The 12187-nt window shown below is 37.4% G+C and overlaps 1 protein-coding gene across 4 annotated transcripts in view; it reads right to left on the reverse strand.

The window, feature by feature from the left end:
- Positions 1 to 245: 245 nt before the first annotated feature.
- Positions 246 to 12187, reverse strand: part of LOC149198125 (uncharacterized) — a 328910-nt gene continuing 316968 nt past the window's right edge. For all 4 annotated transcript variants that reach the window (XM_089406109.1, XM_089406107.1, XM_089406108.1 and 1 more), the window contains one exon: positions 246 to 868. In XM_089406109.1, coding sequence (XP_089262235.1) covers positions 744 to 868 — 125 coding nt within the window. In that variant the 3' untranslated portion in view covers positions 246 to 743. The remainder of the gene's footprint in view (positions 869 to 12187) is intronic.

A 12187-nucleotide genomic window follows, 5' to 3' on the forward strand; every position in this document is an offset into this window, starting at 1 on the left:
AATTTTGGAGAAAACAACACTAGCTAGGTTTATTGATGTTTCTCGGACACACCAACCTCTTTCTTCTTATCTAATTAATTTTGGAGAAAATAACACTGACAAATTTAATGATGTTTCTTAGAGACACCAACATATTTCTTCTTATCTAACTCATTGCTTCGTCCACAGTTTTTACATTGGATGACATGATGATCAAGACCAACAAAAAGATGGATATTCAGGATGAAACAATTTAGATGTCAAAATTACAAAATAGGAAAATTAATTCACAAAAATGTGAAGTGATATACTTACAATCTTTAGAAGCCCTGGTCTCAACGTGGCCACAAGCACATTTTCCAACAGAAAAGATTTCTTAATGATTTGTGAGCAAGACAATTTCACCAACCCATTAAAGTAAATTTGCAATACAAAAAAATGTATTGATGGAAGTGTAACCATATTAGAGTCACTACAATATGGGAAGATCTGATTCCCATCAATGCAGATCATGCTTGATAATTTCATTGAAGAGCTAAATGTGTCACTCCCACATGTGCAGATCCACATGCCATTTCGAGACCATGTATTTGTACATGAGCTGTTTATTTGCTTACAATTTTGTTAATGCCCACAAACAGAACATCTTCCGTTTGAGTTAGAATTCTTGCATATTTCCTAGAACTCTCTTTTATGTAGATCAATAAATTGACCATGAAATATTAATATAATAAATAGTTGTTAATCAGGTAAATTGAAAATCATTAGGGATTCCTGTAAACATTGGCACTCAGGTAATTTTGGTACAAGTCAAAGCCTTGTTGCCATGTATGACATTGTTGCTTCAATTTTTCAAGGCCCTTCAGTTCTTCATCATCCAAAACTATTTCTGCACCCATGCAAAAAGGAAAAGAAAATTAAAATAGTCAACAACAGCAGCATAGGCTATATCAATTAGAAGTTTTATAGCTGCCTATCTACAGAAAATCATGACATTTTGACTGAACAATTACTAACAAGAGAGATTCAGTTGATCTTTCTTATTAATCTCTCTAGGCACTGTTAGCGGAAATCAGAATCATAAATTAATAAAAAAGATTTAATACAAGCAATTACAATTTGCAGCAGAAATGGTCATTTTTGTTTGGTATCCTAATGGATTATAACATCCATAAGAAAAAATTTATTTTAGTCTCAACATATGCAATGAGGTCTTAAATCTTTTGAATTTTTCCTTTAAAGATTTTTCCCCATAAATGCCTCAGGTAAAGAAGACAAAAACATGGTTAAAGCAAATGTATTTGAAGATTAGTAATGAGGAATATAATTCAGATGAGAAGGATGGATTTCACCACATCATTTGACATTGAAAAAGTAAAATCAAACACAAAATAACATGTTAATGCATACGCCGACATCCATCAAATGGATTAGGAACAACCTAACATATATTGCATTTCTACAGATGAACCTACAGCATAAATGGAATTCACATTACATTATGCGTTCCAACACTAATTGAACATTAAACCATAATGATGTCCAAAAATCATGCCAAGAAAATACCATGTGCCCATCAGTCAATCACCTTGACATCTGCTATCTCCTGTCTATTTGAGAAGTTTTCTTGCCTAAGGATTGAAGAGCATTAGTAATAGTTTTCTTTTAGCACTCTTGATTAGGACTCAACCACAGCCTGTGATCTCTTTTGTTCACTTGCTACCTTCATTCTTGAAGTTTTTAAAATGATTTTCACTTGCTAATGTAGTGTTGCTTCAATGGTGAAGATGGCTAGTTAGGCATTCCACCAAAGTTTTAATCTAGGTAAGGTCACCCCACTTACAATAACATGATTAGGGCTAGATGTGAGCACGAGCAAATTTAGTAGGATAGTTATCCCTTTTGTTGTTTGCATTTTAGATAAAATTAAGTTTGACCCTTGCTAAGCGATTGGCCTTTCATGGGTGGCCAAATCCATGAACCATACCATATTTCTTATACAAGGATGAAGCATCATTCTATCTATCTATCTATCTATCTATATATATATATATATATATATATATATATATATATATATATATATAAGTAACCTAACACGGGGATTCGGGATTCATAGGATACGAGGATTCGAGTGTCAGATTCAGACATGTTGACCCCCCGAAACAGGGCACTTTAGGATACATTATATATTATTTTATCAAATATATATATATATTAAGAATTAGATATTTCTTACACAAATTCTCATTAATGATACAAATTCATTGATTTCAAACATAGATATTCATCTAGATGTAAGTTTTACTGTTTACAAAGTAAGTTAGTAACATTATAGCATGCATAGTACATACAAAATTCAAATACATGTCACATAAATGATAAATCAATGAATCATAAATTCTAAATTCATAAATCATAAATCATAATACATATTCAATTCATCAATGATCCAATAGGAGAAAGACAAGATAGTAAGATAAAGACACTGACCACTGTAGTTTTCTCATTAAGTCATCAAAATCAAAATGTGTTACATAGGTAGTGCAATGCCAATGGCATAGAAATAGAAAATACAAAACAACTACAGGTATACAAGCCTCAGGGCAATAGGTAGCCCATGACTCATGAGTCATTAATCCACATAGTCATCATCAGAATCAGCATCATTGTCCTCATCATCATGGTCACCACTACTCTCCTCTGCATCCTCCTCATCCCCTGTATCCATAGTCACCTCTACATCTGCTGGTGTAGAGGTTGACCCCTTTACAGTATCACCATCATCAAATCTAATAGGCTCTAGCACTAGATCATTGAGATCCATGTTGGCCAATGCCAACTCAACACTGTTGTCCAGACCCATATCATCAGGAAAGACAGCCTACATCTTTGTCTTTCCCTTCAACCACTCTTCCCTCTACCTGTAAATAAGACGAAGGTTGGTCTGCACATACACCATTGTCTCTACCCTGGATTGCTCAAGCCTACTCTTCTTAACACTATAAAAATTTCCATATGTGCTCCAATTCCTCTTGCAACAAGAGAATGAAGTCACTTGAGAGAGGAGCCTCATGGCTAACTGCTGAAGAGGAGGGCTTGTTGCCCTTTGGTTTGCCCACCAAGAATAGGGCTTCTTAGGCCCCCTGTCTCTAATCATATCCTGCAAATCGACCAGTGCCAGTGGAAAACTCTACAAAAGCATCCTCCACCTCATCAAGCAATGATCTATCCTGGAAAACCCGCCTAAATGCATCTTTCCTCCCCTGTGAGATTTCACCATCCATGTGAGGAGGGAATTTGTGGGAAGGTCCACTATTCAGCCACTCATGGTTGTAGTATTTTGGGTTCAATGAGTGAGCCAAACAATGTAAAGGTGTGCAATTCTTGTCCGATCTGCTAACAAGAATATCCTGTATAGTACCATAGAAGGCCTTTGGTGATGCCTCATACTCGGGGCACTCACTCTGTAGAATAATGCTCCTCACATACTCAATCATGGAATCCCATCCCTCATAAACCTCTCCTAGGATGGGTTTGTCTATATTTGCAAATCGAAGGAAAGAAATGATAGGGTCCATGATCTGAATAATTAGATCTACCCTCTCCCACCAAGCATCATATAGCATTGTGTCCTTCACTCTTTTAGAGGCTAGTTGATCTATCTTTCTCCAATAAGAGAAAAACTCAGAAATAACCATGGCCCCAAGAGTGGTCTTGTCCTCCCTCAACCTCTTCAACATGATGAATGAAGAGGAAAACCGTGTATCAACAATCTTCAACAATGATAGATTGTTGTACTCCTTATAGATAGTGAGGGCATTTGTATGATTTTGCACAAAGTTAAGGATATGTCATGCATCCTCAATAATGTTACCAATCCAAAGCACATCAGAAGCAATGGATTTCAGTGCTAAGTTCAATGAATGGGCAATGCAAGGTGTCCAAAACACTTGTGGATATTTAGCTTCCACAATCATGCCACCAGCCTTGCAAACAGGTGCATTATTTGTAATGATTTGCACACAAGAATCAACACCTACATCTTCAATAACTTTAATAAACAACTCACCCATAAATTGTGCATCCTTGTATTCTCCAAGTGTATCCACTACTTTCAATAAAACTGGACCATTCAAGGAAGACACCATGAAGTTGATGAGTGGGTGTCATGCTGGATCTGTCGATTCATCAGAAACAATGCTAACCCCAAATGTTGGCCATGATGCTTTAATAGGCTCAAGCATTTTTTGCACCTCTTTTTTTGCCTTCGTCAACAATGTGGTTCTAAGCTTCTCTGAACCAGGAGGCACATACCATGATGGAGACTCGTGAGGTAGAGCTCAACACATCTCAATAAATAGAGGTGAGCATGCAACATTAAACGATATGAAATTTTGATAGAAAAAAAAAGCAATGGTGAGATCAAGCTCTTCTCGTTTCTCTTTTTGAAAAATCTTGTCCATTGGACCAAGTGAAATTGCCTTTCTTTTTGCTGCTTGTCCCCCAATAGAACTCTCAAATGGAAATTTGGTGGTGTCTTTCCTCAAAAATGGAAGGGGGTCATCATTCTTGGTTTTTTTTTATTTTGCAGCCACATTTGCCATACCAACAATGAACTCTTTTTCCATTTCTTTCCTCTTTTGTAAAGAAACTTGTGTACAAGCTCCAACTCCACAACCTAGTAAAGCCAACAAATGGCCTTTCACACGAAAATATGTGCTTGTGAAAGTATTGTGGCAAAAGTTGCATCTCCAATTCACATTGCCTCCTCCCTTCCCCTTGCTGCTTGGCCCATCCTCTCTTGTGACATATTTCCACAAGGGATATTTCTCAATGTTACCTTTAGGAGGAAGTCTTCCCTCAACATTACTTGCAGCAAACTCTGATGATATTGGGGAGGAGGGGCATCTCCAATGGGGACATTATTCCCCTTCCTTTGCCCCCTACCTGTTGCCCTTGGTTGAGTCATGAATACTATAAAAAAAATAAACAAAACATGCACAAATTTGTAAAAGAAATGCATATACAAACTGTTGTAATACAAATGCAAAAAAATAGAGATGAAATGCACTTACTTGTTGCTTGAATCTCCTTGAAAACGCTCCAAACCCTTGGCTCCTTGCTCCAAACTTCTAACAGCAAACCCACAGCTCACTTATTGCAAAAGGAATGATACAGAATGATAAAAAAAGTGAGCAATTTCGTTGCGGGTCCCGATTTGCCGAATTCGTATCTAGATTTCGTGACATGTTGTGTCTGAACAGGACACGATCTGGATTCGATCGTGTCCCATTCGATCACGACGAGTCGCGAAATTCGGACACGATTTAGGGCGAATTGAATCCGATTCGCCGGATTCGGACACGTGGCCAAAAAATAACGAATCCGATTTCAGAGATTATATATATATATATATAACCTTACCCAACCTTTCTTCTTGTTACTTGTTACTCTAATGTACAGTAGTAATTACTAATTTATTGATGGCTTTCATCTTCTTTCCAATGTCTCCTTTGGGCTTAACTCACGAGTTTTATTAATTCTCTTATCTTAGCCTAGACTAAATCTAACTACTCGATGATATCTTTTCATCTGTATATGCTCAGACCATGTCAATTCCCTCAACCACTCCATGATGATCCTACTTACTCTTGTTGTATACTTATGATTGTAATCATTCTCCATCAGCCACAGGCAGCTCAAGTAGAATCTTGAAATGGGCAAAAATGATTCAAGATCGATTTAGTTTTATTTTCTAATACAACTTCTCTTCCGATTGGTTAGTACAACCATTCTTCAACATGGCTAACTAAAGCTTAATTTTGGAGAAAATAACAAAAGCTAGGTTTATTGATGTTCCTCGAACACACCAATTTCTTTCTTCTTATCTAATTAATTTTGGAGAAATAACCCTAGATAGTTTTATTGATGTTTCTTGGAGACACTAGCCTCTTTCTTCTTATCTAACTCATTGCTTCATCCAAAGTTTTTACATTGGATGGCATGATGATAAAGAGTCAAGACCAAAAAAATGATGGACATAAAATCCGATGAAACAATTTAGATGTCAAAATTACAAAATAGGTAAATTAATTCGCAAAAATGTGAAGTGAGATACTTACAATCTTCAAAAGCCCTAGTCTCACCGTGACCATAAGCACATTTTCCAAGTGAAAATATTTCTTAATCATTCATGAGCAAGATGATTTCACCAGCCCATTAAAGTAAAATTGCAATACAAAAAACTGTATTAATGAAAGTGTAACCATATTAGAGTCACTACAATATGGGAAGATCTAAATATCATCCATGCAAGTCACACTTATATGATAATTTCATTGAAGAGCTAAATGTGTCACTCCCACATTTGCAGATCCACATGATGTTTCAAGACCATGTTGGACAATTGTAGTTGTCGTCAGTCTTTTCAAAGGAGAAATTAATTTGATCTCTAGCTATCCAAGTCAGCCTCAACTAGACAAGTTGGCCCCACCACTTGAGGGGGTTTGAACCTTGATCCAAGGTCAAAAACCCACTTGATGAGATTATTATATATTGGCAAATAGACTCCTCATTTGGACATCACATTCACTCATCAATTCAACCTGTTCTACAAGGAGATTTGTTCATATGTGTGAAGAAGAAGACCTTTTCTCTCTATGTTGACCAGTGAATTTGACTTCGTTGACCAGCATTGACTTGACTAGATTCTCTGCTATTTGACCAAGTTGCTCACAGTGGATTGGAGGCCGAATATTCTATGGACCTTTGACTTTCTGTTGACCGAAGTTTTGGTTATGTTCTAAGCATTGACTAAGGTTTGACTGCAGGTCATACTCTAAGGTTTGACTGAACCTTTCTGTGGAATTCCAGGACCAAACTTTGGCCCTTTGACCAGAAACCTCATGCTGAAATTTCGGCCCCTTCTACAGACTTTGACCAGTGAGCAGATGTTGAGTCTCTCACTCTCTTTTGACTGATTATGACTTGGCATTTGATGTGGTGAAACGGTAGACCTTTGACTAGAATATTCTGATGTACAATTTGAATGAATTGCTCTCTCTCTCATAAGGAAAGATTACCAGGTTTTGTCCCATGAAATTTTGGTGTCTCTTGTTCACTGTTTTTACTGTGACCTCTATTGCTCTACTGAAGTTAGTGGTTGAAATTTTCTAAGTGTAATTGCTTATTGATTGGAATGCTCTAAAGAAGTCAAAATTGTATCATTGGAAGTAGTTCTCTGGTAGAAAATCAATATGGCATCAGAGGTGTGGTGGAGGAAAGAGCATTGAGATCACTTATCTACAATTTGATTGATCATCTTCACAAGATCAGTCCTGAAGAAGAAGTTGTTTTCTGAAGGCTTAATTTTGTCCTAGAATACCTTGTCCAAGAGATTCACTCCAAAGGAAGTCCGATAATCTATTCAGTTTGCAAAAAGAGCAAGGATCTCTCTGTACTGAAGAAGATTGAAACCCTAAACACCTCAGGCCTTCATATTGATCATGAATGAATCTCATACTTGGATACACACCTTTTCTATATATCAAGCAGGAGATTGTTTTCCAATGATAGGTTCAATCACTTCTTTCATATAATGGGATCCTTATCATGAAGTTGAGGTGTTTATTGTATAGCAAGCCCTCTGAAAGGAAGAAGAAGACATATCCCAAGAGCCTAGAACATGGAGAGGCATCTTTTTCATGAAGAAGTTTTAGAGAGGACGAAATTCCTCAGGACAAAGCCAAATGTGAAGGCCGAAAATCTCAGGTGTTGCTTCAGAGGACCGAGAGCCTCAGAGAGTCAAAACTAAAGGCCAAAGTTGCCTCAGGCTAATACAGGGTCAAAAGATCTCTTGAGATGACCAAGTCTACTTACAATTCTGTTTTTAGTTTAAAATTTGCTCATGTGATACAACCAGATCTTTTGAGCTTATCTTGTCTAAAAGCTTATGATGAGAATGCATGTCTAACATGATTAGTCTAGAAGGCCGAATCACACTTGGAAAAGATCAAAGGTCTTAATCCCTCACTATGTTGTAATAAGAAGATAGGACCAAGAGCTTTAGGCATCTATTCCAGCAAGCAGAACATATAATTCAGAGATATGGCTTTAAGTTGTGAATTCAAAGGAGTCTGATTGTCGCCTTAAGATCGAAAAGGATACCTCAGACCTCAGGACTAATGATAGAGGCTGAATAGCTTCAGAGATGATACAGTAAATTGAAAGGCCAGACTCATCTTGTGACTAAGTCAAGTTTGGGGTATACCTTGCTTACAAGAAAAAGTTTTGAATACCAAAAATTATGATGCTTTGTACTGAGATAATCATTCTAAGGCTCAGCCAGCAGGAGCCAAGCTTGTGTCCAAAAAGATGTTTTGAGCCTAAAGAAATACGAGCAAGCCATTATTTGTGAATTCTAGAAGGCATCATACATAAAAGAAGAATTTGGACTGATGCCTACAATATGTATCATCTAAGAAGGGTTGATCTACAACGAATATGATCTACATCGAAGGTATGTGTCTACAAAATAAAAAGTATGTAGAAATCACTAAAATTGCTATCAGTAAATTTCTCTTTGGCACATTCTTGAAGGCTATGTCTAAGAGCTACTTATAGCTCTATAAAAGAACTTGAATCTGTTGATCTCAGCATACTTTTGGAATTTGTAGATTCATTATAAATTAGTCATGGGGCCGTCAAATATTTTTTTAAAGGAATGCTTCAAGGACTAGTATGATAAATTGTTATGACAAGAATAAATGACTAATTTGGATTTTGACTCCAATCATGAGATAGCCATATAAGGGAAACATGTGACCTTCACATTGAAAGGATGAAGTATGATATATCTGTGCATTACATAAGCAAGATATGTCATGAACCATGTACTGCATATGATTGTTGATAAAGCATTTGAAGAATGATATCTATTTTATAATCTGTGGATGCTCAGCCTTGAAAGGAGGAAAGAAGACTTAGTACTATAGCAAACCAAGGAAAGTTGTGCATACATCTAATGATGAGTGGTATGATGATATTGGGCTGTGTATAAAGAGTTGAAGATGCAAAGTCTTCTATGTCTTGTATTACTCCATAAGAAGACGTGTAACTATCTCAAAACAGATTGTTGATCAAAGACCACAGCATTGAACATTCTGTTGAAGTTACAAAGATTGCAAAATACCTTGTGTTATTGCATATACCTTGCTGGAACAAGTTAGATAGTCATGACAAGACTATAATGAAAAAGGACAACGTTGAGGAGATAGTGCCTCTTCAAGGTTGAGGAGCAGAACTTGTTGGAGCAGAGACTACTTGGATTGAGGGACCAGATTATGCCTAAACTAGAATACATGACTGCTAAAATGAAAGGAATTGTGTGACTCTTATGCATGTTATAAAAAGGCAAGACACTATGAAGTCTCAAGTATTAACAAGGCATGGAATATGTCAAGCTGTCCTTTAAGATCGAGATGTATCATTGAAAGCAAGGTCATCTTATTTACCTTCTTTGAAAATCCTGCTAAATCTAAAGACGTCACTTGTCTAAGTCCCTCTTCAACCCTTGAAGACCAAAGTCTCTCTTGATAAAGTCATAAATGACTGAAGACATATTAAATGTTTGCATGAATGTTTGAGTATAAGGCTAAGACCTGGATGATGAAATTTATTGCAAGTCTTTAAGAAGCAAATGTTGTTGTTGTTACAATGATTTTGTGAAAGAAGGGTTTCTTGATTTGATTAGATCAAGGATCATCATTAATTCTAATAATTGAAGATCTAGGGTTTGTAAACCCTAGCAAGAAACAAGACTTGGATAAGAAAGCCCTAGGGTTTATGGAAAAAACCCTAGGATTGATTGCTTCCATTGAAAGAAGAAACCCTATCTCCTGCAAGGAAGGAATGACATCATGATGATGATGTAGACGAGGTTGATTTGCAAGTTGGATGCAAGAAGGCTAAAGATAAAGAGGGAACTAACATATTTTCAAAAGATAATTATTTTGTATCTCTCTTTCTTGATTATTACTATTGTTACTATTTTTACTATTATTGTCTCGTCTTTGCATATCTTGCTTTGTTGTATTTGTTCTTCCTTGGCCTCCTAGTGAATATTGCAAGTACATAATGCAGACTTCCAAGGCTATGAAAATAGATGAAAAGATTGGAAGAACAAAGTAAAGCTTGTGACAAGAAGACTTGTATTGAGAGATATTGTATTGGTTGAGCTTTGGACTCAGAGAAAGTAGACAGAACAACAAGATTGAAGTTTGTTTTGATCTATGTCAAAAAGAAGTCAGTTGTGACTTCCAGGATGAAGATTGTTAGATCTACAAAGCAAAGGATTACCTCAGTAAGAGGGAGAAGACTATGAAGTCAAGCACCTCGCGCATAGTACTCCCAAATTGATGGTTATTTGGTTCTACAAAGAGCAATGTTGATCCATTGTTGAAGATGAGCTCGTGATTTTGATTTCTAATTAGGGCTTGTTACCCACTACCTGTGGGTAGTATGCATAGGAGAAATTATTTTCTCCTAGATGGTCCTCAGCTAATAGCCAACGACCCCTTGCAGCCACCAAATAGCTCGATGTGCTTGGATTCTTCCGTTCACCCCACTCTGTTCCATTATTATATCACTTGACACCTTCCATTTGATGGATGTACTGTGGACATGTCACCCCCTTTAAAGGCTGAAACCACCTAATAGGGTGCTTGGTCAATCCCCTTATTGAGCTTGGAGACACTTTTACATGCCAAAGCCCACTATGGAAGGGCATGCCACCATGAAGGGCCTCATCGATTCCATGATTTGTAAACTCTTTTACTTGATTATTCTAATGACTTGTTGTATTGGAGGGCAAGGGGACGCATTGGATCTTATACATGATTGCAGGTGGGTCTCCATTTGGGGCTTGGTCTCCCTGTATAGGGTCCTAGCCCTCCAGAGGGCCACATTGGCACTTGTAGGGTGACCGTTGAGAGCCATGGGCCTCCACCATAGTAGAGAGCACCTCATGGATCCCTGGCACCACTCATTGATTGCTCGTGTTCCACCTTTTGGACAAGGATGATGCACCTGGTTCACCATGCCCAGCTAGCTCCACACATGCACCACACATTTGGCAGATGATCCGAGGTCCAGGTGAAGGCTTATGCCATCCTGTTATGAAACCAACTCACAAAAATATAGAAAAGATAGATCAACGCCTTAGAATTCAGCCTCTTCGAGGGGGCAACCTCCTTTACATTACATAAATGAACAATTCTTCGATGATTCAAATGACAAAACCTCCTTTCTATATATAGGAGTCTAAGGAGTCACAATATAGCCCAGCCGACCTAACAATAATAATATAAAGCCACAAAAATAACAATAGAGGGATTCTATGGGCCACAGTAATAACAATATGGGCACAATAGGGGCACAACCATATTAATAAGGGATACAACTACAATAGTAATGGGGTAATCACTACTATTATAGGGACCTAACATGCCCCTCTCCTTCAAAAATGTGTTGTCCTCAACGCTTGAGTAGTTCTGGATGCTTCTGTATAAAATTCTCATCCTCCCATGTGGAATCTTCAGCGGATAAGTTCTTCCACTTGATGAGATACTCTGAAATTGATCGATTTCGTAGCTGTCGAGTTCTTGTTTCTGTGACTACTTCCGGTTCCAATATAATTTTTCCTTCCTCGTCAAGTTCTGGCAATATTGTTTGAACTGGGAGCTTGTCGCCTATAACCTTCTTTAAACATGAAACATGGAAAACTGGGTGCACTCGAGAAGCTGCAGGAAGCTCCAATTTGTATGCCATAGTACCAATCTTTTACAATACCTTGTACGGACGATAATACTTTGGTGATAATTTATTATCCTTCTTTGCTTGCTTGAGGGACATTTGTTTATATGGTTGTAGCCGTAGGAATACCCAATCACCTACATCAAAACTTTTTTCGCTGCGATGCTGATCTGCCTGTTGTTTCATTCAATTCTGTGCCAACACGACTTTATCCTTTAAGAGTTGGAGGACTTGTTGTTAATGTTTGATGTGATGTTCCACTGCTTGAACTTTAGAATTTTCTCTTAAATATGATGTGATGGATGGTGGCTGATATCCATAAAGTGCCATAAATGGGGTCATTTTTGTTGCTGTATGGAAGGAAGTGTTATACCACCATTCAGCCAAAGGCAAC

Source organism: Pinus tabuliformis, chromosome 2_2 (genome assembly GCF_031772625.1).
Source record: "Pinus tabuliformis cultivar Carrire ecotype Pingquan chromosome 2_2, CPIR1, whole genome shotgun sequence".
Classification (NCBI taxonomy): domain Eukaryota; kingdom Viridiplantae; phylum Streptophyta; class Pinopsida; order Pinales; family Pinaceae; genus Pinus; species Pinus tabuliformis.